General features: G+C 48.3%; 11 protein-coding genes across 11 annotated transcripts; 6 read left to right on the forward strand and 5 right to left on the reverse strand.

The window, feature by feature from the left end:
- Positions 1 to 635: 635 nt before the first annotated feature.
- Positions 636 to 1,781, forward strand: UA08_04813 (hypothetical protein; the record flags this gene model as incomplete). Its single annotated transcript, XM_020267123.1, has 1 exon — positions 636 to 1,781. The coding sequence occupies one exon, from the start codon at positions 636 to 638 to the stop codon at positions 1,779 to 1,781; it is 1,146 nt and encodes a 381-aa protein (XP_020120360.1).
- A 551-nt stretch (positions 1,782 to 2,332) lies between these two features.
- UA08_04814 (hypothetical protein) lies at positions 2,333 to 5,860 on the forward strand (the record flags this gene model as incomplete). The annotated part of the gene is made up of 1 exon (XM_020267124.1): positions 2,333 to 5,860. The coding sequence occupies one exon, from the start codon at positions 2,333 to 2,335 to the stop codon at positions 5,858 to 5,860; it is 3,528 nt and encodes a 1,175-aa protein (XP_020120359.1).
- Positions 5,861 to 6,611: 751 nt separating this feature from the next.
- On the reverse strand, positions 6,612 to 7,661 carry UA08_04815 (hypothetical protein; the record flags this gene model as incomplete). Its single annotated transcript, XM_020267125.1, has 2 exons — positions 6,612 to 7,368; positions 7,426 to 7,661. 2 exons carry the CDS (start codon positions 7,659 to 7,661, stop codon positions 6,612 to 6,614), a joined length of 993 nt encoding a protein of 330 aa, XP_020120247.1.
- Positions 7,662 to 8,934: 1,273 nt separating this feature from the next.
- Positions 8,935 to 10,222, forward strand: UA08_04816 (hypothetical protein; the record flags this gene model as incomplete). The annotated part of the gene is made up of 3 exons (XM_020267127.1): positions 8,935 to 9,099; positions 9,163 to 9,584; positions 9,682 to 10,222. The coding sequence occupies 3 exons, from the start codon at positions 8,935 to 8,937 to the stop codon at positions 10,220 to 10,222; spliced, it is 1,128 nt and encodes a 375-aa protein (XP_020120363.1).
- Positions 10,223 to 10,489: 267 nt separating this feature from the next.
- On the reverse strand, positions 10,490 to 12,329 carry UA08_04817 (hypothetical protein; the record flags this gene model as incomplete). Its single annotated transcript, XM_020267128.1, has 3 exons — positions 10,490 to 10,739; positions 10,794 to 12,205; positions 12,315 to 12,329. 3 exons carry the CDS (start codon positions 12,327 to 12,329, stop codon positions 10,490 to 10,492), a joined length of 1,677 nt encoding a protein of 558 aa, XP_020120077.1.
- A 521-nt stretch (positions 12,330 to 12,850) lies between these two features.
- On the reverse strand, positions 12,851 to 13,985 carry UA08_04818 (Pdp3-interacting factor 1; the record flags this gene model as incomplete). The annotated part of the gene is made up of 6 exons (XM_020267129.1): positions 12,851 to 12,996; positions 13,074 to 13,222; positions 13,282 to 13,587; positions 13,659 to 13,735; positions 13,810 to 13,823; positions 13,889 to 13,985. 6 exons carry the CDS (start codon positions 13,983 to 13,985, stop codon positions 12,851 to 12,853), a joined length of 789 nt encoding a protein of 262 aa, XP_020120078.1.
- Positions 13,986 to 14,562: 577 nt separating this feature from the next.
- On the forward strand, positions 14,563 to 16,122 carry UA08_04819 (hypothetical protein; the record flags this gene model as incomplete). Its single annotated transcript, XM_020267130.1, has 4 exons — positions 14,563 to 14,671; positions 14,742 to 14,888; positions 14,963 to 15,033; positions 15,112 to 16,122. The coding sequence occupies 4 exons, from the start codon at positions 14,563 to 14,565 to the stop codon at positions 16,120 to 16,122; spliced, it is 1,338 nt and encodes a 445-aa protein (XP_020120075.1).
- A 119-nt stretch (positions 16,123 to 16,241) lies between these two features.
- On the reverse strand, positions 16,242 to 17,511 carry UA08_04820 (hypothetical protein; the record flags this gene model as incomplete). The annotated part of the gene is made up of 4 exons (XM_020267131.1): positions 16,242 to 17,028; positions 17,089 to 17,158; positions 17,229 to 17,283; positions 17,362 to 17,511. 4 exons carry the CDS (start codon positions 17,509 to 17,511, stop codon positions 16,242 to 16,244), a joined length of 1,062 nt encoding a protein of 353 aa, XP_020120076.1.
- A 932-nt stretch (positions 17,512 to 18,443) lies between these two features.
- Positions 18,444 to 20,568, reverse strand: UA08_04821 (Glucose-repressible alcohol dehydrogenase transcriptional effector; the record flags this gene model as incomplete). The annotated part of the gene is made up of 2 exons (XM_020267132.1): positions 18,444 to 19,642; positions 19,704 to 20,568. 2 exons carry the CDS (start codon positions 20,566 to 20,568, stop codon positions 18,444 to 18,446), a joined length of 2,064 nt encoding a protein of 687 aa, XP_020120081.1.
- Positions 20,569 to 22,440: 1,872 nt separating this feature from the next.
- On the forward strand, positions 22,441 to 23,757 carry UA08_04822 (hypothetical protein; the record flags this gene model as incomplete). Its single annotated transcript, XM_020267133.1, has 1 exon — positions 22,441 to 23,757. The coding sequence occupies one exon, from the start codon at positions 22,441 to 22,443 to the stop codon at positions 23,755 to 23,757; it is 1,317 nt and encodes a 438-aa protein (XP_020120082.1).
- A 1,339-nt stretch (positions 23,758 to 25,096) lies between these two features.
- Positions 25,097 to 26,029, forward strand: UA08_04823 (hypothetical protein; the record flags this gene model as incomplete). The annotated part of the gene is made up of 4 exons (XM_020267134.1): positions 25,097 to 25,106; positions 25,166 to 25,303; positions 25,353 to 25,390; positions 25,445 to 26,029. The coding sequence occupies 4 exons, from the start codon at positions 25,097 to 25,099 to the stop codon at positions 26,027 to 26,029; spliced, it is 771 nt and encodes a 256-aa protein (XP_020120079.1).
- Positions 26,030 to 26,112: the final 83 nt, after the last annotated feature.

Consider the following 26,112-nt stretch of genomic DNA (forward strand, 5'->3'; position numbering starts at 1 on the left):
TCCTGGTTCATATTCTGATTTCAATCCGTGTACTCAATACCTCTGTTTGCATACAACGCCCAATGTCTCTCAACGATCTCTGGGAGGCATCTAAAGCTCCTTATTACCCGATTGTGCCAAAGGAGAGCCAATTCACTATCGGCTTTTCTTTACTCTTCATTGGTAGGGACGTTGACATAACCATTAAAATTGGTCGCTAATGAATCTGCTAGCTCTTTTTTTGACGGGTCTCTTCGGTTTAAGTGAGCTCGCCACTTCCGATTTCTTTGCCAATTTGTCACTAATCAATCATAGATCGCTCACTGGTGAACATTCCTCTGCTCGGTCTGCCAGCATCTCTTGCATTTGGGTATGCAAACTCCATATACGCACTCTCCGATATAGTCTTAGGTTCTTTGCTGATGTGATAAAAGCTTTGGGGCCGTGTTCATGATTTGTGCAGTTGGTGTCTACGTTTAGCTCCTCGAAACATCCTTCCACCGTCACGCATGATAATGTACTATAACCGAACGATGAGGGGACCCTACTGCTAGAGATGTACATTTACTTGTTTTAAAATTCAACTTGCAGCTTTATTTTAATCGAACTTCGTCTCCCGAAGTTCTCGTGTCGACCTCACTCCCGCCACCACCAAGATGGAACCTATATTCTCTTCCATTTCGAACAATGCCTATGACCTCTACACTCTCCTACGCTGTATCGGATTCGCCCAGAAAGCTCGCGTTCAGATCACTCCCGATGGAATCCGATTTTCCGTAGAGGAGAGCCGAGTTATGCAAGGACTTGTCTTTCTGGACAAAGCCCTCTTCACAACTTACACTTTCAATTCAACTCCTACTGCCGGGGGTTCTCAAACCCGGAACGACCATAACCCAGACGATGAAGAGCCTGCTGCGTACCCTCAATTTCTAATTTCGCTTACTGCTCTCCTGGAAACGCTTCAGATCTTCGGCATCAGTGATACCAATTCTGTCCCTTCCTTCCCAAACGCCGCTATACAAAATACTCCTGCCGGCGCATTCACTAACCCAGCTCTGTTACTCGGTCGGTCTTGCACACTGCAATACTCAGATGTCGGCAGCCCATTTTGCATCACGCTCTCGGAATCTGGGGTTACGACAACTTGCGAACTCACTACCTATGAATCAGATGATCCTACATTTGGTTCAGCCGCTGGCGAGGTCGATATACCACTCCAACGTGATGCGATAGTGATGAAGATCATCATGCGCTCCTCATGGCTGTACAACGCTATCAGTGAACTGGACGCCACGACTCCAACTGTTCTCACCATCTCAGCCTCTTCAAAGAAAGCACCATTTCTCACACTCTCTAGTTCGGGGGGACCCTTCAGCGAATCTAGCGTTACATTCTCAACAGAAAACGAAACTATCGAAGGGGATACACACTACAAATCCATTGGCGACAATGGTCCGATAGCATCTAAGAGAGCTAAGCTCGCTCCCGCAGTTACTGAGACATTCCAAGTAAACCCTCCCTCTACGATGGGACCCCTTGTTAAGGAGAGCTACCGGTTTGCGCTCATCCGTAAAGCAGCTCGGGCCATGGCTGCTGCGACGAAAGTGAGTATACGAGGAGATATCCAGGGTGTGCTGAGTCTACAATTCATGATCGAGCTTGGAAGTGATGGAAAAGCGACGAGTGAGGCTGGTGTGGCAGGAGTTGCATATCCAAGAAATGTTAGCTTTGTTGATTTCAGATTTGTGCCTCTTGTTGGCCAGGAAGACGAGCAACAAGAAGAAGAAGGTGGCGGCAGATGAGAAATAGAGAGCTTGTGATTAAATAGTCGCCAATGATTAACTAGTTATACTCATGTATAAAGCCACCAATATTCGGCCCTCCGCTAATTCCGGGGATTCCTGGCGTCGGTATCACGTGACGCGGAATGCCAGGCTGCATGGCAAATGCTTACCAAGAAGTTGCGCATCTGTCCCATTCCACCACCGACTACTAGCCAACTAATGAAAACTAGTTCGTTTTAACTAATGCAACTTATGATGCTCACTATGTGACCTTTCAGCTGTCCTTTCCCCTCAGATATCATACCACGACCCAGACTACTCGCGGCCAGTAGTCTTGCCCTGTCCGAGCTACACCATGATGCCCTTGCGAAACCTGTAATTAGGTCCTGCCCTCGACTCCTACTGAAACCTCTTGCCCCCTTCCTTGCCGACCCTTGCGACGCTTGCAATTTACCGACAAAACTGCGCCGCGACACCGGGCTTGATACACTAAATCTGGCCTTTATTGTGCCTTCCAGATTCCTCCGATATTGAAAAAAAAAAAATAGAAAGGGCAGCACAATAGCGACATGGCCGCTGCAATATCGTCTACCGACGGCGCTCTCCATATGGCGACAACGACAGTCAAAGTAGGCGGCATGACCTGCGGTGCCTGTACGTCTGCTGTAGAAAGCGCAATCAAGGACGTCCAAGGCGCCGGGGAGGTTTCTGTCAGCTTGGTCATGGGCCGGGCTGTCGTTCACCATGATCCAAATGCACTGCCTCCCAATAAAATCGCGGAGTTGATAGAAGACCGAGGGTTTGACGCCGAGGTCCTATCCACAGACATGCCTCAAATACCTGGTGAGGGAGATACGTCGCGGAATTCCTCGTCCGTGACAACTATCGCTATAGAAGGAATGACATGCGGTGCTTGCACCTCCGCTGTCGAAGGCGGACTGAAAGACGTCGCTGGTATTCAGTCTGTCAACGTTTCACTACTCTCGGAACGCGCAGTCGTTGAGCACGATGCCTCTGTTGTGACTGCCAGTCAAATTGCCGAAATAATTGAGGACCGGGGGTTTGGCGCATCTATATTGGACACGAAATCAGCCGAACCTGCTGCAAGGCAAACATCTGAAAATTCCACACAATTGCTGTCTACGACTGTAGCAATAGAAGGTATGACATGTGGCGCTTGTACATCAAGCGTGTCCAATGCGTTCAATGATGTCGAAGGCATAGTTCAATTTGATATCAGTCTGCTTGCCGAACGCGCCGTCATAGTTCACAATCCAGAGATTGTATCATCCGAGAAAATTGCTTCCATGGTTGAGGATGTAGGCTTTGACGCCCGTGTATTATCTTCTCTTCCCCATATGGGAGTCGCTCAAAAGACAACGAAGTCGCTTCGGCTCACATTGTACGGGTTGGATGACTCTGCCTCTGCATCGGCCTTGGAGGAAAAACTCAGGCAAAAGCATGGAATATGTTCGGTCTCAATAGATGTTTCGACTTCTCGTGCAACTATCGTACACAATCCTACAGCGCTTGGAATCCGTTCTGTGGTGGAAGCCATCGAAGAGGCAGGCTATAACGCGTTAGTGTCTGAGTCCGAAGATAACAACGCTCAACTAGAGTCTCTTGCAAAGACAAAGGAAATTCAAGAATGGAAGCGAGCATTTTTGTTCTCTCTCACCTTTGCAGTGCCTGTATTTCTCATCACAATGCTTTTGCCCATGGGCCCGAAGTTTCTCAATTTCGGCAATATTCGCATTTTCCCAGGTCTCTACTTGGGTGATCTCGTTGCTCTGTGTCTCACAGTACCGGTTCAATTCGGTATCGGCAAGCGCTTTTACAAAAGTAGTTACAAATCGTTGAAGCACCGATCTCCGACGATGGATGTACTCGTCATGCTGGGAACTTCTGCAGCTTTCTTCTTCAGCGTTTTTACTATGCTTTTTGCCATTTTCAGCGGCTCGGATAGTCGCCCGAGTACGGTTTTTGACACAAGCACCATGCTCATAACCTTTATCACTCTTGGAAGGTGGTTGGAAAATCGGGCAAAGGGCGAGACATCAAAAGCTCTTTCTCGATTGATGTCTCTAGCTCCTTCAATGGCTACTATTTACGAAGACCCTATAGCAGCCGAAAAAGCAGCCGAGGAATGGAATGAAAAAGACTCCAATAGTGGAGCGCAGCAAACGGCACAGGCTGGTCTGAAAGTCGTGGCGACTGAACTCCTAGAAGTTGGGGATATTGTGCTTTTACGACCAGGTGACAAGGTCTCCGCTGATGGAGTTGTCACCCAAGGGACAAGTTACGTTGATGAAAGTATGATCACCGGAGAGGCTCGCCCTATCAGCAAAAAGAAAGGCGATGCTGTCATTGCTGGTACTGTCAACGGTGCTGGTTCCCTTGAATTCAAAGTGACCCGTGCCGGTAGCGACACCCAACTAAGCCAAATTGTTAAGTTGGTCCAGAATGCCCAGACAAGTCGTGCTCCAATCCAGCGCATGGCGGATACCGTTGCTGGGTATTTTGTTCCTATCATTATTACGCTAGGACTGTCCACGTTTGTCGGGTGGATAATCCTCAGTCAAGTAATGCCCCATCCCCCGAAGATATTCCTGATGCCAGAAAACGGCGGGAAGATCATGGTTTGTCTCAAGCTGTGTATCTCCGTCATTGTATTTGCATGCCCTTGTGCCCTGGGATTGAGTACTCCCACTGCCGTCATGGTAGGCACCGGAGTTGGCGCAGAACACGGTATTCTTTTCAAGGGCGGTGCTGCTCTGGAAGCCGCCACCAAAGTCAATCACGTTGTCTTTGACAAGACCGGAACTCTCACGGCGGGTAAAATGAGCGTTGCCGAAACAAACTTGGAGCCTACGTGGAAGTCCAACGATTGGCGCCGTAAGCTCTGGTGGCAAGTTGTTGGGCTTGCTGAAACCAATAGCGAACACCCAGTAGCAAGGGCTATTGTCGCGGCGGCGAGAAAGGAGATGGGGATTGCCGATGGTGAACCTTTAGATGGAAGTATAGGCACCTTTGATGTGACGGTTGGCAAAGGTATATCAGCCACTGTAGAACCCGCATCAAGTGTCGAGCGAACTCGGTATCGTGTTTTGATCGGTAATGCCATACTACTCCGTTCCAATGGAGTTACTGTCCCTGACTCAGTTGACCCCACGACAACTACATTTGATGGAAATGATTCTTCTGCTGCACCAAAAATGGACGAATCTGCTGGCTTCACACACATCCATGTCGCCATCGACGGGCACTACACAGGTACTATTTCGTTGCGAGACGCGCTCAAGCCGAGCGCAGTAGCAGTCGTTGCGGCTCTTTATAAGATGGGCTATCATGTGTCAATTGTTACAGGTGATACCTACCCTGCTGCATTGGCAGTTGCTCGCATTCTTGGAATACCGGGGACTTCTGTTAAAGCAGGAGTAGCGCCTAGTGGAAAGAAGGAAATCATCGAATCCTACCAAGCCTCCGGTGACCATGTGGCGATGATTGGTGATGGCATCAACGACTCACCAGCCCTCGCAACTGCATTAGTCGGAATCGCACTCGCCTCCGGCACCGATGTAGCTATGGAAGCTGCCGATGTCGTTCTCATGCGACCAGACGATCTCCTCGCTGTCCCAGCAAGCCTTTCTCTCGCTCGCACCATCTTCAACCGCATCCGAATGAACCTAATCTGGGCTTGCATTTACAACGTCATCGGACTCCCATTCGCCATGGGCGTTTCCCTCCCCTTTGGCGGAGCACCGCTACCCCCCATGGCCGCTGGAGCGGCCATGGCAGCATCCAGCGTTTCCGTAGTAGGAAGCAGTCTTCTACTCAAATTCTGGAAGCGTCCCAAGTGGCTGAACATTCAACAACTAGAGAACGATGCAGCTATGGGACTATCACAATCATCACGCCGAGATTCGCGATGGAAAACGAGTCCATTCAGCTCTGACTTTTTTGTTGCCACCAACAACAGACGCCGCGGCACCATATCCCGTCTTCGCTTCATGTTTACGAAACTCGTCTTTGGCAAGCAGTCGAAACAAGCCCGGGAAGACGAAGGATATGTGCCTTTACAGACCGTTGAAGTTTAGACCATCATCTTTCCCCTTCCTCCCCCCCGGGGCAACCCTTCCTCCCATTTTGCTTATATTTCTGGGGCACATTTTGTCCCCTTCTCCCCTGGAACGATAAATACCACTTTATGTTTTGATGCATGTCCTTTTTTTTTTCGGTTTGTGGTTTACTGACTTTCTTTCATGAAGTCCATTGAGCACCACATATATATGTCATATATACCATGTTTGATCACGTTATGTCCGTAAATGAATAGAAGAATTTTTTAAAAAAAAAAAAAAATAAATAATTTCTGTAGCTTGCCAATTCGGTTTTGGCGTGGACATCATTATGTTAGTTACTTGTGTTGACAGAATGTAAAACTGTGGACGAAGATGTTGATGTGCTTTTCACATCTAGCAAAGTACCTCCGCTCGCCAGATCTCCTAAACAGGATAGGGAAAAGGCATCTATCTACCTAAGTACTTGGGTTTATTAAGAATTTTAGATTTTATATATGGTGGTTGATATTGTAAATGCCGGAGAGCATGAGTATTAAACATGAATCATAGCCTAGTAACGCCATCAGAATAAAGGATTGAGATGATATCAAGTAAGCCCCCAAAAATAAGATTCTTGCGCATAAATGATCAAAAGTGAAGGTCTGGTTTGTGTAAATGTTCAAACCTCCTGGCACAAAAACGGAATACCTGAACATATATCTAACCCGACACTGTATTGGAAGATATAGTAGCAGCGGTTGGAATGAATAGAATTTGTGCAGAGTCATTAATCGGTAGCCTTTTTAGGCGGTGGTGGGAAGTAGGGTTGTTGTTTTTGGTCTTGCTGCTCACTAACCTCCGAGACGTTGACCGAAACACGAGCGCCGGCAGTAAAACTGGACGATTTTGGCGTGTCGTAATTTCGAAAAGGCAAGTCACTCGCTGTAGAGGGCGATGGATGATTCAGGGATTGAAATTGGAATTGTGACTGACTCTGGAAGAATTGGGATTGATGGTAGGGTGAAGCCATAGGATTTGTAAGTCCTGGAGTATATATAGCGTTCGGCATCGCTGGTGGAGGGAACATGGGCGAGTTAATGATCTCGTCGTACTCGCGCAAGGCACGGTTTTCGGCATCCTTCTCTTCGCGTTTTTCTAGCCGGCGCTGTCGAACTGCTTCTCGCTCCGCTTTGGTGCTGAAACATGACATTATTGCTAGCACGGTCTCGGCGAAATACAGCATGATAACCATGATTGTGAACCCAAAGAGCGCTTTTGCCTGTTCACAGTATCCGACGTTGCTTGGATAATAAGCGACACTGCATGACTTGGTAATGTACCATGGTGCGCCCTTCTGAAGGTGATGAGGATCCGATGTGTCGGAGCCGGCTTGAAAGCATGCAGCAGCGATGTAGAGTATAAAACAAGCGCCGTTTACAAAGGCTCCTACTGGAGGATAAAAGAACCGAAGGACATGAACAGGAAGTTTGACCAATAAAAGGAAGGTGCTGAGGACTCCAATCACTAGATCATAGTTATACAAACTGAGACGGATTAGTTGTTCGTGCGATTGCTGACAGGAAGAGAAAGATTGAACATACAGCGAACTCCATACGATTGGCACTTTGTAAGACCGACCATTTGTCAAAGCATAGACGATTTGATTGGGTGCACTGTTGAAGCCGTTGTTTGCTCCATCCTGCCATAGCTTTGTCGTATATGTATCGTGTGAAGCAATGCCGGTCAGGACGAGGATGACTATGACAAAGGGGAATTCGGCGATCATCAAGTACAGAGCCAAATAGTGGTTCTTATACAACCGCGGGATGAACACCATGGTGGCAAGCAAGGTATTGATTGCTAGTCCGGCTGAAGCACTTGAAGCTTGAGGTTGGACGGGTGTGGATGGAGAAGGCTCTCTGAGAATAAGTAAGCAACTTCACACGCACAACGCAGTCCCTTGAGCCAGTCCGGCTGGCTTCCAGCTCATGCCCCTTCAAGGAATTTTGAAACAGATGAGCAGGAGGGCAGGTGATGCCCACTCTTAAAGGAAGATCCGGCGAGGGATTTCCTGGACCCAGCCATGGGCAGATGTGCCTGTCTTCTCCGTAAGCGCCGTGCTATAACTCGGCGACCAGTCGGCGTTGAGAAGAGCGTTCTTGTCGTCCATGGAGGGGGACACGGCGAGCGGGAGATGTGACGGACGTGCAGCGTCGGCCAATCACGACGGCCAACACCGCTTTTTGCTGCAGTTCATCACATTTTAGCGCCGCGGCCTGTCTTCCTCTGCAGATTGTCCCCTCGCTGCTAATGGGGGATTGGCCCGAGGCGTGCGTGCGCTATGCCGCACTCTGCAGCTGGAACGACGCAGAGACAAAACCGCCTACGCTGCGACTGCGGCCTATGGCATGGCGTGGATAGGACGTCGGGAGCCCATTGTGTGACCGGTGCCACTGATCGTACGCAACGCTATGCACCGAGGGCGCTAAGTAGCACAGGAGTTTTTCTTTGGCCAGGGTTGAAGCTCGTGCATTAGCTGGTGAATGGAGGGAGGTTGGAGGTTGGAGGTTGGAGGAGGAAAGAAAGACTCGCTCCTTCTCCGGATGGATCAGGGCGCGTAGATCACCCAGCCCGCCAATCAGCGGGCGAGGGCTCTAGTGTCTATCTCCTAAGTCTCTTCAGTAGTAGTATGGTATGTATCTTGTCTTGTCTTGTCTGGGAAATGGTCTGCTGCAGCTATCCCATTCACAATTCACAATTATTCACAAAGAGAAAATACAGAAAAGAAGAAAAAAAAAAAGAAAAAAAAAGGGAAAAAAAAAACCGTACTTGCTCTGTAAAATGTGCCGTCCGAGTATGCGTGTCTCCGTTTCTTACCCGTATGTTATGTATTGTCCCGTCACCTCCATCAGTCAGTCGTATGCACAACGTCATCATCCCCCCCCCGGGGACCTGACCTCGTCTCTTCTGCTCCATCACGCTTCTCCATGTCACATTTGAGGCTTCACGCTCTGTCCGGGCGCAGTCTACGTAGCTTCTCGCAGCCAGTCCTCAGGAACACGAAGACAAAGCGGCCAGCCGAATTCCGACCTCGCTGGCTTGCAGCAAGCATGGCTCCGCGGAAGGACTCGCTTCCCCATGAGACGCGCACAGCCGCTGAGCCGAGACAGAACAAGCTTCACACAGTCCGCCTGGCGCATATCGAACAGATCAACCGGTCCGTCCGCTTGCTTCGGCTCTCGCTGACCCCCGAAGTGCCGCTAGGCGAAGATACAGTACGTTCTCTCCTTGAGACTAGAGGTGACCGATGGCTTATCGTGCATACTGTCTGTATGTAGTCCGACGAACAAATTCCCCCCCCAGAGGACTTCTCCTTTCTCCCCGGGCAATGGCTCGATGTTCACATCCCCGGCATCTCCCAAGCAGGGGGATTCACCATTACGTCTACTCCAGCCGATGCCCAGCCACTCCCAGCTCCGGATCCGACCATCATCCAAGATGGAACGGAGCAGCTGCTGCATCAGCAGGGTGAGTTTGGGGTGCCATCCGCAGGCTCGGATGGAAGATACCCTTATGTAGAACTAGCGGTGCAGGACTCCCCTGCCAACCCATCTGCCGCATGGCTCTGGCGGCCTCGTGCGGAAATTTTGGGGAAGGATTTGAAAGTGCGCGTTGGTGGGAGCTTTGTGTGGCCTCCTGCTGCCCTATCTATGGATCGGATACGCAGGGTTGTGTTCGTTGCTGGGGGTGTTGGGATCAAGTGAGTTATCATTCATCACTCCGACGTGCTAGTTAACTAGTTAACTATATAACTATATTATGCTCGTGTCCCAATCTAACACCCTGGTCAAAACCAGCCCCCTTATATCTATTCTTTCACATCTGACCGAACCAAAACAAAACTCCACGGTCCCCTTACCAGACACATCTCCCAAGCACCCGCTCAACATCGATTTTCTATACACAACCCGCCTCCCAACAAACAACAAGACGTCACCACAGCAGCATGACGGATCGATACTTGAACAAATCCTCTTCCTGCCGCGACTACGCAACATCGCGCAGCGTCTCACCAACGCAAATCACCCATCAAACATCAAACTAACCCTCAACCTTTTCCTAACAAACACTTCCTCCTCCTCCTCATCATCATCTCCTCCAGCCACAGACTTTCTAGCCAACAGTAACAATAGTAGGACAATCCGCGTGCACAATCGACGTATTAATAAAGATGATCTCAATAATGCAACAGCCTCGCAGCGCGATGGTGATGGTAAGAGTGTCGCCGAAGACACGGTGTGTTATGTCTGTGGACCACCGCCAATGACGGATGAATTCGTGCAGTATCTCGAGACTCTTGTGGGTAAGGAGAGGGTTTTGTATGAGAAATGGTGGTAAAAATTGTATAAGTTAATAAGTAACGGCAAACAGCTGCTTCACTTCCCTTCTCTTATTAAATCATCGTGATCATACATGTACTACTTAATATGGAGATAAGAGATGAGATGATTCATCGCTATGAAAACACACCTTGTCTTCAACAATCAAAGCAGATTCTTTCCACAAGAGTAAAAATTATCACCGGGTATACTATAAAATCGATAACTTCCTTTTCTCGCATCCGCAATGCTTCCAAAAAGTATAATATAAAAGTAAGAAAATACATCAAGCTCGAACTTGGCCTGCGTCGACAATCATCATTTCATCAATCCTCGACTCTGTATCGCCGTACTCGAGACGTTTGTACGTCACGATTCGGCCGGGTCCCATGTCGAATTCGAAAAATCGCATACGCCGAACATACCCCCCGTAGCCCCCGTAGCCGCCAAATCCAGAGGCGCCTCCGTAGCACATCCACAGGTTGGGCTTATCGTTCATGTCACGATTGAGCATGCAGTAGTCATTGACGTGGTCACTATGAAGCGGTCAGTCGTTGGATCTCAGACTAAAAATTCCAATGCTAACTTACTGTCCACAGCTCACAAACAAAATATTCTCCTCGACGAGAGCATCCATAAATCCAGAATTAAAACCCGGCGCTGTCGGTGGTTCAAGCCAGTTGCCTTTCCAACTATTCGTATCTTCGCGATATTCCGGTAGCGGAATATGAATAAATGCCATATCCATATGCATATGAGTGTATTGATCATGCTTCTTCTTTAGACTCTGAGAAGTACTCCGAAACCACTTTATCTGGTTCGGTTTGAGCCAATCATACCCTCGAAACTGGCGCTCATCCGGTGAGTATGAATGAGTATCAAGGAGATATATCGTCAGCGCAGAATGATAGGAATTTGATCGACCCATCACTTCCACAATATAATTCCCCACCCCGTCCACATCATCCGGACCAGCCGATGATACAGAATATGGAAGGCCCTCAAGAATAGCCATAATTTCTTCTCGGTTAAGATTTCCTTCATCGTCGTGGTTACCAAAAATAGCGGCATATGGGATTTTCCGATCGACAAGCGGCTTGACGAATTTAAATATAGCGCTCTGAGCGTCCTTAGACGTTTCCCCATTAACTTCGTCCCCCGAGAACACCACGAGATCAGGCTTCTCCTCGTCCAGGAGTTTCTCGACAAATTCCAGGGTACGCGGATCCGCTTCACAAGCTTCTCCAGGTACTCTCTCCTCGGGGACTGGCTCTCTGCAATGTCCCGTGCCTGTGCTCAAATGCAAATCTGCAGCTTGCATAATCTTAAAACGCTCATTGTCATTGATTCGAAGTTCGGGCTTCTTGATAACCGGTGGCACCCCCCGACGAACGGAGATCCGCGCTTCCGCCAATTCTGTTAGACTGTTCAGAAGCACGGGTGTATCTTTGACCTCCCACTGCGGACGGGGGTCGACAACATCAGCTCCAAACAGGACATCGACCGATGTAAGAGTGGTCTTTGCATCGCTAACATGGAGCTCAGAGCTGCGCCTTATCCAGATCCCTCCAGGCCTTGATTCCCAATCAAGTTCACTCGAATCAGCGGCATTGGGAACATCCCCCCTTGGGTTGTTTATCTTCGAATTCAAGAGACCCGGGTTGAACCTGCTGACACGAAGGTCAACCACGACTTTGTCAGTTTCGAGAAGCTCCTCTTCCCGCTTTCTCTGAAAGTGCACATAGGCGGATGATGTCCATGTATTACCCAAGTAGAGATCTTTGTCGACCCGGTACCAAACCGACGGATCAAGGGTACAACTGGAGAAGGGGTTCACTGAAGAACAAGTGACAATGGTAACGTCGGTAACGACAAGGCCAGGGTGATGAGTGGGGAGATGTCCATGGATGGAATTCGGTAGGACGCGAAACTGCTTGTCGAGGAGGAGGATGATGAGGAAGATGAGGAAACCGACGGAGCTAAGCTGCACTCCCGTCCTGACCTGCACAAAATAAAGTAAGCAAATTGCTCTACCTGAATATGTCCAATGGAGACGAAAGAAAAGGCAAAAAAAAAAAAAAAAAAAGAAATACGGAGGTCGGAGAACTCACTATGCGGCGAGTCATATTTGGCCTTTCACCCACCGTCGAAATGAGGAGATCGGCAACCTGTCAGTATCATCCAGAGGAAGGCAAGCATGCAAGCATATTGCAAGCGTGTCAGGGCCTGTACTAGGGAGTATAGCAGGGGCCAGGCATATGAAGTGAAATAGTGAATAGTCGAGTGTTCGGGTGGAAAGGAGCGCAGACAGAAGGAGCCCCAGAGCGCTGCCGATCGGCCAAACAAGCTTTTCTGGGGTTAGTCTGTATTTTATCCCTTGATGTATCAGTATTACAGTACGTGGTACGGGCTGCCCGACATTGGCCAATCACAGCTAATCCACCAGATATGTTTGCATATATTTGCGAAAAGCGTAACATTGAGCCTGTTAATACACGTGTAACTTTACGAAACAACATAAAGGGGATTCTTATATTAGGTATCTGGAATCTATGTATAATAGCACCCGCCTATCTCGCTGCAACTATCTCTATATCACTGATAGCCTGCTTGATCTATTCAAAAATCCTTAGACAGCAGCCTTTCCTCACTGAGCATTCTCTAGTCCTGCTTCTGCAACGCTCTTAACCGAGACCTTGCCCTCGTAGATGTCCTTGGTTGTGGCAAGGATGCTAGACCAGTCTTCGAAAACGGTGAACGGCATGCCCTCGCGTTCACAAAACCGGATTAAATCTATCGACCGTTAGAATGACAGAACGGGTTAGAGAAAGTAGAAGAAAAGGAAAAAAGAAGAAGGAAAAATCTCCTACCATGTCCTTTCTTCGCGAAAAGCAAATCAGTCTCTGCAGCAGCGGACAAATCAGACACCCCGTCACCGGCATATAAAAGGGTCGGACGCTTGTCAGCCGGCAGGGCAGCGTATGGCTTGATCTCCAGAGACTTGTCGTGGCCGAAGTGACTAAAGGGACAAAGTAAGTAATCAGAATCAAGGTTCAATATCAATAAGTTATTCAGTACCTCTCATCGTGATATTTGATCTGCCAGCCTCCCGGGGTGTTGATATCCTTGCCATCACGGCTCTCGACCTCATTGGCGACGATGGTTAGGTGTTTGGGGTCGGGCTTGTGGCCGAGCAAAACTTCAAACAGCCCACTAATAATCGGCACCATGCCTGACGAGACCACCACGATCGGTACGTTGTGCTCCTTGGCCCAGTTATAGAATTCCGTGAAGTAAGGATCCAATTTCATGTTGTCCTTCAAAACTTGGATGCATTCGGCGAATCCGGGTTTGACACTGTCCAACATCTCACGGAATGCATCCCTGAACAGAGGGTATGTATGATGAGCTCGAGGAAGACAGTGAGGTTGGTTAAGGAGTGTTTGTAGACCGACCGGAAACTTGATTTGCCTGTGAGAACATCCTCGTTTCTTGCCTTCCGCTTCTCAACGCCATATCCCAAATTCTCGATCTAAGTAAGTTTCGCGATTGTTAGGGACGGCTTAAAATCCATGGTTATCATCCCGAGAACGAGCGAGCGCGTACCAGAAAGTCATTGCCTAGAATGAAATGTACAGTTTAGTCTAAGCATTAGACATGAAAGCGGTCGATAGGGTCAACTCACTGTCTTTCAAGGTGATTGTCCCATCGAAATCTGTGAAGAATATGATCTTGGGGTTGGTTTGGATGTAGGGCAGGGCGGACTGATCGATGGAACCCATATTCAGTAATATTGTCCAAGTTGCAAAGGAATGAGTCAATTCGTGGGAGTCGAGATATGAACAGACAAAAGTATGTGCAAAAACTTGAAGAAGCAAGCAAGAAAGAAAGACAGCAAAAGATTTTGAGAGACGGACTGCAGGCCGGTGTAGAGACAGGGCTTAGAGGGGCACGAGGTATGCGGGGCTCCGTGTGCAATGCGCCCGCAATCTAATTCGCCGATAATCCATATTCATACTGTAGTAACGCAAAAGAATGGCTCGACCAGCGATCAGAGAGTAGGATTGTCCATTGTCACTACGGTATGTGCTATTGAATTGAATGATCCTATACCATGCTGTATTTGCGTGACAAGACTTACCAGGACCAGCCAATCATACGTTGCGAACTATGACTATCTTACGATACCGTGTAATTGCGTATCCGTGTATTGTAAGCTTGTGACCAAACCGGCCGCAAAGCGGAATTTATTCCATATCGGCGCGTCTCCAAAAAATAAAAACCGTTCCTCAAGCTCCACGACTGACGACTCTACATCTTCATATGTTATTTATCTGCAAGCTATAGTCCTGCTATGGGATGGCTCGTCTTCTCCAGTCCTTCCGTCGCATCTTAGGCATCACTGCAAACTCTCCGGCCCCGAGCTCGTTTTCTCGATCCATTGATACCGACTTCACTATTTTTCGAGGTATCTATTCCCCATTCTCCCAACCCCGGAAACCCAGACAAGCTTACTTAACTTCTTTTCTGGCAAACAGAAGGCGACAGGGCTATTATTCAAGGACGCGTCCCCTATCTTACGAAACCGCTTCAACACGGAAAGCGCACCGACGTTGCGCGTGGCTATCTCAATCACAGCGATATCATAGGCAAACGGGCAAGAGACCCTATCCAGGCAGAGAAAGGTATTTGATCGACTTGGTCATAGTTGTCTGGAAGAAAGAAAGAATTCTGAAGCTAAACAGAAGTTGATTCCTAGGAAAGGAACACCGACTGAGCTTTCCGACGTTGGATGAATATGTTGTTTTTACCCCGAGACTCGTCACGCCGGTACGATCCACTTCGATTTTTTTTTTTCTGAATACACTGCATGAGATTAGGTTCAGAAACTGACTTGTGGACTAGTAGATATACGGAGCAGATGCCAGCTTGATTGTATCATTGCTTGATATCCACGTGGTCCCTCCCACGGAAGGCCAGGGAGACACAGAAACAGAGCCCCTGGAAATTCTAGAGGCAGGCACTGGCCATGGTTCTCTCACTCTACACCTAGCGCGAGCAATTCAGGCTGCGAATACGAACCCACCACCTATACCACAAGCATCGCAAGTCCGCATACTCGAAGAACGCCCATCATACAAAGCAGAAGATGGGAAGCAGCAGCAAGAAGAAAAACCAATTAGCGAAAAAGACGATGTTTTCGTTGCTCAGAAAACCTGGGATGAATGGCGCGCTCAGCGAAGAGCCGTCATCCATACCGTCGACGTCTCGGCGAAGTTCTCGGCACACGCAGAACAGACAGTCCGTGGGTTTCGACGAGGCATATATGCCGGCAACATAGATTTCCACGTTGGCGCAGTCGAGAATTGGATCAAGGATCAGGTGCAGCGTCGGAGCGCCACTGCGTCGGGGATTTTCAGCAGGCGACAGAACACCGTCCAGCCCTTTTTGTCTTATGCGATCCTGGACATGCCCTCTGCACATCTAAGAATACCGCATGTAGCGCCCGTCCTGCGCCGGGACGGTCTGTTAGCCGTGTTCATGCCGAGCATAACTCAGATTGGCGACTGCGTGCAGCTCATTCAGAAGGAACAGCTCCCATTCGTTATGGAGAGAGTTGTCGAACTAGGCATGGGACTAAGCAGTGGTCGTCTGTGGGACGTTCGCTTGGCTGTCAAAAAGAGTCGCGCAGACCCAAATACATGGACAACGGAGGGTCGCAGTAGCGAAGACGACACTGAAGCGCAACAAACACAAACCGGAAAGGAGGAAACAGATTCCGAGTCGGCAATCACTCCCACGCCTGTCGAGGAGGACAATGTGCTGGTGTGCAGACCAAAAGTTGGGTCCAGGATTGTAGGAGGTGGATTTGTTGGAATATGGCGGAGAATTGAAGATTCGCCAAAGAAAAGAAATTAAAATTGTACAATAGAGTCATCATAATGTACCTAGATATCGTGTATTATATATAGACCCCGAAACCCAATGTACTATATCTCTCAAATGATTTGGCTGGTCTGATGTTGGTGACCCAAGTATCAAGCGCCATCAGCCTGGGAAATGTGCGCCTCAATCCACTCTGCTACATCCCTCGTCATCTCTTCCCCAACACCATCGGGCTCATTCATCAGCTTATGATACGCACCCTCATACGACTTGAAGGTTTTATCATCAACATAATCCAAGGACTCTACTAGCCGCTTCGACGCCTCGAACCAAGTCGCGCGATCCCCCGTGCCATGGCCGACCCATAAAGGCGGAACGTTCCCAGCAATGCCATCACTAACAACATCCTTCTGTTTCTTAGTGTGCAACCCATTCAACCAAGCCGCTCGATCCAGCATGCCAGCAAACCCTTCCAGGGTCCCAGTCTTATGGAACAAGTATCCATTATCTCTCTCAACGTTCTCAAGCACAGCCGGATTCCGCGACACATTTTTTACATCCACTCCTTGCTTCAGGGTCATCTTTGGCAAAATCCTTAGCGCAATCCGGCCTGAAATTTCCAAAAGCCTGGATGGCTGTGTCGCCGGATGCAAGCTGATATAGGGCGCGGCTGCAATGACACCTGCTAGTTTGAATTGACTTGTTGGAGACGAGGTTTTGGTTGTTGGTGTCTTGTAATATGGTGATTCCGGGTTTAGCACGTAGTACAATGAGTTCTCTCCGCCCATGCTGTGGCCCATGAGGAACAAGGGGATGGAGCTCTCTTTGGTGTAAGGGACGAGAGACCGGAGGAAGAAATGAAGATCGGCCATGACTGTAGGTGTTGATCCAAAATCACCGCGGAGTTTGCGGTTGGAGGTGACGGATCGACCCCATCCTCTGTACCAAAAAGTCAGTTCACATATCTGAATATGACATTAAAACAGATATTGAGCTCACCGCTGGTCGAGAGAGCGCACCTCAAACCCCAAGGAGGCAAGGCTAGGGAAAAATTCAAAGAACGCATTGCCTGTCAGAAAGGAAAAGTAAATATATATGCGCGACAGTCAAATTATAATTAGGTTCAGTCATGTCCTTACAATGGTCGCTGAATCCATGGTAGAAGGCAATGATGGCGCGCGGTTCTCCCGCGGGCTATATTTGAGCATAACAATGAATCAGATTCTCTCTCGCGCGCATTGCAAAGATATAGAAAGTTGATTATGAACACACCTTCCAGCTTTTCGTATACAGAGAGATTCCATCTGGAAGCACCAGCGACCCTTCTTCCTCAGTAATCCCAGCAGCCATGCTAGGATGTGCAGCTCTCTCTGTATCGACGTTGGCGAGTGGATTGTTTTCGATGCCAGAGAAAGCCAGCATTCTCCTTTCTCCTGTATCTCTTATTTGCTTTAGTTGTTCTAAGGATGGATAAACGCCAGAATGATGATGGTTAGCCGTTCTGCGTCGCGAGCTAATATTTCATGTGACGAGACTAGCTGATCGTCTCCAGAAGCAGATAAGGGAGCAACCCTAATCCTATCTCGTCCTAACCCTTACCTCGGTCAATACGTATATTTCTTGACTTGAAAGAAAAGAAATAAATCAAAGGGATTTCCTGACATCCCTACCAACAAAAGTGCTAACAACACAAAATAAAGCAAGACGAAACATCACACATATTCACCGAACACCTACAATTTCCGCCATTCTTCCCTAATACGTAAGTTGAGTCTTAGGGCACGCGCCAAATACATAGTTTAACAGACAAGCAAAAAGAGATATTCCCGACCATTGAATACTGTAAACGAAAAAAAGAAAAAAAAGGAAAAAAAAAAAAAAAAAAAGGCAGACAAACTGATACAACGAATGGCATGGGATAGGAGGCAGGTGGATGAGCTAAAGCATGCCACGCACAGAGACAGAGATTTATAAGAAAAAATTTGTTATTCAAATAATAGGGGAGAAGCCTGGGAAGGAGATAGAGCAGATGCTTGAAGGTACGTAGCGAAAGTGATAGTAGAAAAGAAAAGAATAGAAAGAGAGAAAGAGAGAGAGAGAGAGAGAGAGAGAGAGAGAGAGAGAAAGTAGGATTCATAACACAGAACGAGGAAGCGAATCGAAGACAGAAAAACGAATTCAACCCACAAACAAAAGTAAAAAGCAGATTCCGAAATAATGTGCGAGGAGAAAAGACAAAAAGTAAAAAGGACAAGAATCGCATCTCAATCAATCAATCAATCACAACACTTAAAAGAAAAACAACACCGGCCCTCATTATATGCTGACATGCAACCCCAACTGATTACATCAAATCAAGTCCTGTCTCGTGATGAACCAAAATCCGCTTCTACAACCTTACCCCTTTTCCCCTTGACTGAAAACTCCGCCAGCAATGCGAGATGATCACTAGGAAAATGATAATTGGGAAATCCCGGAACGCTCTGGAGATACTCCTTGTCCACCTCGCCGAGTAGCGCCGTCACATGAAGTGCAGTGGACGAGAACCAGATATAATCTAAAATAGATGTGAAATCAGGCGTGTAATTCGTAAAGCTCAACTCGCCAATAGTGCTGTACGCAGACTTGAGTTTGAATGGATGGGTCATGCCGACACGGCTGAGATTTCCGTAAAGTCGCTTCTCCAAGTCCGGATGCGCTTCCGTCAATCCACCATGGGCAAGGAGATTGTATGCTGCTTCACCAGGGGCCGAATTGAAATCACCGCAGATGAGCAGCGGAATTTGTTCACCGGATGTATACTCGACAGATGGTGCCGGCTCGACCGGTGTAGTGTTCTCCCGCGTGCCATCCTCAGCTTCGGAGAAGCGGAAAGCAGTCTTATCTGTGCATGGTGGATATTTGGAATAACCTTCGGCGAGTTTCGTAATCTCCTCCATAAGAATTGCCGTCTGGATAAGCTTCACATCTTTGAATGCTGGGTCCCAGTAGAGATGAGCATTGACAACAATCAATCGCGTTCCCGTCATTCGGTTCTCTAAGAACACTACCACAGCAATATGATCCTTCTGCCAAAGACGATTATAGATATCATCCTGGCCCTTGGCGTCTGGCCTTCGCACAGCCGTCTGGCCGAAATTGATCATTTGCTTATCCAGTAGGATGTATTTGCTAGCCTTGAAGAACGTCGCGCAGCCATCAACACTCTTGGCCTCCTCTTCATGCATTCCCATTGCACGCCCACGAGGCCAGTACACGCCTTTATAGTCATTATACGCGAGCTGTTCTCGGAAGAAATCATTGTAATTCCCCTGGTCGATTTCTTGAAGGCAAGCAATATCCGCATCGTGGCTCCGAAGCTCATTGAGAATCAGATCTCGTCGGAACTCCCAAGCCAACGCCCGCGACGGGACATAGCCATAGTGCGAGGGGTTTGCTGATTGATCACACAGAGTGTTGTAAGACAAAACGGTAAACTTATCCGATGGAGCTTGAGATGACTTTGCGGTCTCGTCGAGAACGATCCAATCTCGGTCGGATGGGGGAAGATGCACTGCAGTGAGTTAGCAAAAACCAATTCCACTTTTCTATTCAAAGAACGTATTAGTACATACCAGGCATATCTTCAATCAAGTATTTGATCAGTGCCTTTGTGCCGTGGGTTTTGATTTGAGACAGCAGAGCCTCGTTCAGGGGGTTACCATAGATACCTAACATTTCCAATCGGTATAGATAGCCCAGTTCGTATGGTAGACCTCGTATATGATTATCAAATGCGTAGAGGGTGCGTAGATTTGTGAGCATGCCGATTTCGACAGGTAGTTCGGTGAGTTCGTTAGCTGACACATCGAGATGTGTAAGGCTGCGGAGTTGACCAATGGCAGATGGTAATGATTTAAGTTTGTTGTTACTTAGGTACAGCTTATTAAGAAAGCGGTAGTTGAAAAGAGCTGTAGATATAGCACGAAGTCCCTGGCTCGTGAAATCAAGAGCCGTCCAGCCTTGTCTCTGGCCGTCCTTGGAGGCTGCGGCTTTGGGCCGGTTGTCATTGGAATTATCGGCCACCTCTGTTTGATTCGGAGCAATTTGAATGCCTTTGGTCTGTTGGGCAATGGTCCTCGCGTAGTAATGGGGGGAGGTTGCTTGTCTGGCTTCAGTTGCAAGCTGTAGTTGTTGTTGCCAGTGCTCGTTCATGGAGTCGTCAATTTCGTCTTCGACATTCCCCGGTGTCCCATTCTGCATATGGCTCGGTGTGAAATGAGGAGTCGTGCTTGATAAAGCGCCAGTAGGGAAGTTTGGTTGATGATTGAGTTGGTGTGTGGCTTGACTGTGATGGGTGTGATGATGTTGCTGTTGCTGGGCATGGTGGGGATGATGGTTCTGATGCTGGAACTTGGGCATTTGCATCGCAAATCGCTGATGAGCCTGAGTTCCATTCAACATGGCGGCATGTTGAGCCTGGTGTCCTTGGCTGTACATGCTGTAGGAATTTGAGACGGTATCGGAAGGTAAAAGCGGGGATCGAGATGGCGTTGGAGAATCGGAAAGGAGCTTCGCTCTGCGAGGAGAGCCGGTGTGATTCCGCAAGAGAACTGATGGATGTTGTGCTAATGGCGTTTGGAAAGGGAACTGCCCGGCACCAGGCTGTTGAAACCTATAGAGACCATCTGCCATCAACGTGGCAGAAGAGTCCGGAAAGGGAGCCCTTGGCGGGGAAGCTGGGTCGAAGATGCTCGACGATTGCTCGCAAAGGGTGTCTCTAAATCTGAAGAGATATCGGAGAAGATAGAAATAAGAGATCGCACTCGTTCTCGCCTTCTCTTCAACATGGAGTCCTGGGATGGAACCTCCCTTCGCACACAAAGACTAGTTGAGATTTACTCTATCTCATACGGAGTGGAATCGCCTTGGTGCTTTTATCAAACAACCACAACCTAGCCCAACGCCGGAAATGAACTTTTGGAAGTCTTCTGGTGTATCTCGTCGCAAAAGTAAATCGTTACCGCGGGAGACAGCGAGTCCGTCAGAGACGTTGGGGTGAATGAGCTGGAAGACGGTAGAATCGCGCAAGGGACAAAATCAGCACAAAGCTCCCGAACAGGATCCAAGATAAATGTCAGACACACAATACCGCAAAGCTTATGCCACAGTAGCCCGAGAGAGATGGTGCAGGAGCGCGGGTGGTGGTCCGGTGGAAGGCAATCAGCTGGCTGGCTGTTCTCGTCAAAGCGATTTGCATCCAACGACGGAGATCCAGTTAGATCACGTGACTAAATCCACGGTGAGGACTCGAATGCTCATTGGTCCGTCAGCAGCGCCAAGTCATGGGCCTGAGGACAAAGAAAAAGAACACTTTCTTCGTTTTTCCCCCTGCGTCTTGACCCGAGAGCGACGTCCTGGTGATCGGTGGCCGGCTTTTTTTCTGGGGTACCTAATTCAAGTGGGAGCCGGAGCTTTACATTCCTTCATGTCTTATCTCTTATCCACGCTTTGAATTATAAGCACTACACAACATGAACCCGGAAAATCACGCTACCACTCCATGGATATACTATATACTCACTGGAGATTTCTCCGCCCCCAACGTTCCAAGTCAGATCGCCACTGGCAAATATAGACTATCGATTTATACCCATGGATGGGCATACTGCATGAGAGAGTTGGTGCCCTCGTACGTAAATTCTAAAATACAATACCACGATACCAGTTCAGGCAATCGTTAAATTAGCTTTGCCGCATCCGATCGTAATTTTGGCTGTAATTTTCAACGTTCGTATCGACCCGTTCCCTTCCGGATGCGGCGCACCGGCGCAAACCGCGAGCCCCAACATCTGAACTGCAGCTTTCCAGAAACTCCAACTACTGCGACTAGTCTCTTCGATAATTATCGCTCTAAGCCCTTATGGCCTCTAGTTTTGCGTGGTTTTCAACCTTATCCAGGCACTGGCATTGGCAGGCTCCCTAGGCACTGGGCAGTGGGAGGGGCAATGCCTAGTCTTACGCTCCTACTGGGTATATCCTGGATTGCCTTTATTATTTAATATCTTTTTAATTTAATCTCTTTAATCTTATATAACTCGCTCGCGTCTTCCAAATATCCCTGCATGCTTAGCAACTCGGTTAATCGGAGGGCGCCTCTGTATCAGGTCAATCAATTCTCATTTCCCTCTTCGCGACTTCATTCCTCCCGTCAGACAAAACGCACATCACGTTAGTTGTCGTACAGAAGACGAACCCAAAACACGGACTAGCGAAGAGAAGACAAGACTAGAGAAGGAGTTCGCAAACGCGCATCGTGCGACCTTACTATTAGATCACGGACACCCGTCCGTCCTCTGTCTAAGCATCGGAATGAGCAGTTCTTCCACATACATGGCGGGGGCTCCTTACGTGCACCCTTCGTTATTCGCAGCGCATTTGGAATCATTTGCCAACGAGCGGCACGCAGCATCAACTGCTAACAATACCAAAATTACCTACCCAGTTTCGTCGTCTTCCCAGAATAGCAGTAACAACAATGGCCCCGGTGCTACTGCGTCAAACTCGTCGTTACCGTCTGCGGCGCTGGACTATATTGTAAACCCCTTCACTAGAATCAACGACCGCACGTACTTCCGCGACCCCGACAATCCTTACCCGCTCCCATGCGACCTAGCCGAAATACACCGTCAATCTCTTCGGACGATGACTCTTATCCGCGTTTTCGGTACTCCTTTCTGCGCACCTCAGCTGGAGAATCAGCCATCGAAGAAAGTGCTGGAGATCGCGTGTGGTTCGGGCCTTTGGTCGCATGCATGTCACGACTACTTCCTGGAACGCGATGGCAGTGAATCCTCCCAGAATAAAAATAATGATAACAGCAACAATAATATTGAAAGGGTCACGGCATCGTTTACAGGGCTTGATATAGTCCCAATTGCCCCCAATTTGCGCCGAAAAGGAGTGGATTGGAACTTCGTCCGACACGATATGCGCAAGTCAAGCTTGCCCTTCCCATCGGAGCATTTTGATTTTGTGTTCATCAAGGATGCCGGTCTTTGTCAATCAGCCACGGCGCAACAAGTCGATCTTCTCGGTGAGCCTTTGCGTGTGCTCAAGCGCGGTGGCATTCTCGAAGTCTGGGATTCTGACCATGTCTTCCGTGCTCTTCTGCCTAACCCTACTCCGCCGCCAAAGTTATCTGAGAAAGACCGAAACCACGCCGATAATACCGCAACATATACCGTTTCACCGGCGACACCCTTCGCTGCGGCGCAAAACAAGTATTTGCTCGACTACAATTCATGGGTCGAAAAAGCGTTCGAGAAACGAAAACTCACGCCAATGCCGTGCGCTACCATCGGCCTTTCGTTCACAGCCGAGGCAGATGCGTTTCAAAGCGTGGGAAGTCGTCGCATTGCAATCCCGCTTGGGGGAGAGGTACGATGGGAGCAGACTGGCAAGCGAAATAAGCTGAATGCCGACCAGCTGGCTCTGCGACAAACAGCCCTCATAACTATCATTCAAATGATAGAAGGAATGGAGCCAATCTTGAGGGAGGCCAGTGGAAAGAGTCGGGACGAATGGGACAGATGGTGGGCTGCGATGACGACTGACTTGCTGCATAAGAATGGCCTTGCTAATGGCGAGTGTCTCGAAGTGGGCGCTTGGTGGGGACAGAAGAGGTAAGTAAGACCATGAAAAAATGGTCACCAGCTCTGCCATGTCGGAATATGAATTTACCAAAGAGAGACGTAATCTGAATACATGGCTCAACGATACCCGGGACTGGCGCTTTGGAAGGAATAAATGAAAAGCGGTGTTAAATGGCGTTGGACGTTTTGTATATTTTGTTTTAAGAACATGGAATTCGATCATCGAGTTTGGTATCTGCGTTTCAGTGTGCGATATTTTTTTAGAAAATATCTGCAATCAATTCGTGTTAGCAATAATTAGTGCTTTGCAGTATGCAAAAGCAGCTGGATGCTGTATATATACACATTTGGAATGATAATAATGGCAATAGATTCTTTTGAATTCAGCGCATTGAGAACGAGGATTACTTACAATGCTTCAACTTCTATAGATAATGGCCAATGGTCAGCTTCCGCCTTGCAGAGTTTATGAATTAGGGCACACCTTTCTTCACGAATTCGGCCCTTTTGATTCCCTCTTCAATCTCTTTGCTGTCGGTGAGATTCATCTTCGCGGCAAACGCCCGATGTAATCTTGTCCTAAAGTAGTCGTATCCTAGCGGATACTCACGGCCCAGGTAGAGTAATTCTATGACAGCCGGGTTAGCAATATCAAATAAACCCATGCCATTTGAATAAACCAAGACTGTTTGTTCGAATTTGGTTACGTACCCTTGTAGATTCGGACGACTTGCCGTCGTAGTTCTTGGCTAGTCATTGTTTCTGCCGTCCGCAGTGACAATCAGGAAAGTTTTTTTTTTTTTTTTCGACCGGGGCTCGGGGCTAATTCGAGTTGAGAAGCTTCATGTGTTACTCCAAATTGAAAGCAGTATATGCCCATGCGTTGGTCAATTGGTTTTCGTCTAGATATGGGCTCAGCCGAAGGTAGACTTGGGAGATGAGAAGATGAGGGGGAGGATGTCAATCCGGGGAAGAGCCAAGCAACGGGAAGGTGCTCGTCAGTGAACAAACCAGACAAACTGCGTAGCGAAGACGACAAGACATCATCCATGCTCTATTCCATATGCAAAGTCATCAATTTTTGCTTCTTGTCCTTTATTTGACGAGCCAGCTCGGTAACGTTGCGATTACCACGGTACTGCGAGGCATGAAGACTTTGCTTGCATATTGGCAAAAGGAGGCCAACGACTGGAAGATTCCCAAAATGACTGACTTGCCATATGCACGCTGCTCCCAAAAAGGCAGCTTGATGCCTGGGTGATGGCTTTTTGTTCGGCTGTCTGCCTGCCTCCTCCTTCTCCTCCTCCCAGCCTTGTCCTTCCCTTCCTTCATCACTCAACGCTCATTCCCGCCAGTCGATCGAGGCATCCGTCATGGCAATAGGTACGGGCCTCTTGGAGTTGAAGAAGAGAGAGAAGTACAACGACCTTGACGCATGCCAGCTCTGAAGTTTCCTGGCCTGCACAAAACGATCCGTAACTTTGTGAACACGGGCTTGTTGAATGGAGAGGATGGATACGCGAAAGCATCGAAAGCGCTAGAAATGACCAAACTTAGGGCCAAGTACGGAATTGGTCCAAGTATGCTGCTTAGCTAACTGTACACCTCTGTTGAGTTTTTTGAAAACAGTCAAAACCCGGATTGGTGAGGCTCTTGAAAATTTCACCGTAAGTTGAGCCCCTGTCTCTTCAGTCAGCATCATGAACTAATGAAATTATAAGCGTCCGGTAAATTGGGTTCTCTGGGGCGAGTTGGCTAAAATAGCCATGGTTATTATCCCCGAAGAAGCCGAACTCGTAATTCCTCTCCTTCGAGCTGCAGAAACACCACGCGTTCATCTACTTCTGTACGCGGCACCGCATCTCATGTACTACGACTACCCAATGCTTCCGGCGGGATGGAAAGCTCCACTTTGGCCGCCATTTGAACTGGGAATTCTTGCTGGACGCCTTTACTTCAATTTCTCGGATTACGACGGGCTGCTGGAGAAATTGTGCCCAGCTGGATACGGTAATGATGACGACCAGTCGAGTTCATTAGATACTCAGAATGTCCTTGCATTTCTCAACGAGTGGCTTGCTCTTCGCCGTCAAGGACAGGATATCGCGCATACACCCATGGGATATATTTGTCATGACCGACATCTCCGCAGTGGTCACCCGTTCTTCATGCAGAGGACCATCGACACAACAAGCGAGCAAGACCAGCATCATGTGGTGAAAGACAAGGGGGAGGAAGATGGTGATTATGAGAGTGAATACGAGAGCGAAGGATGTGTGGAAACTGTTACTGAAGATGTACTATGATTTTACCTGCATCTGTTAGCCGACAAGTGTCTGTATTCTACGACTTAGGTAGACTAGGTGTAGCCAAATAGCAGAGTCTTGGG

Source organism: Talaromyces atroroseus (genome assembly GCF_001907595.1).
Source record: "Talaromyces atroroseus strain IBT 11181 chromosome Unknown scaffold_5, whole genome shotgun sequence".
Taxonomy (NCBI): Eukaryota; Fungi; Ascomycota; class Eurotiomycetes; order Eurotiales; family Trichocomaceae; genus Talaromyces; species Talaromyces atroroseus.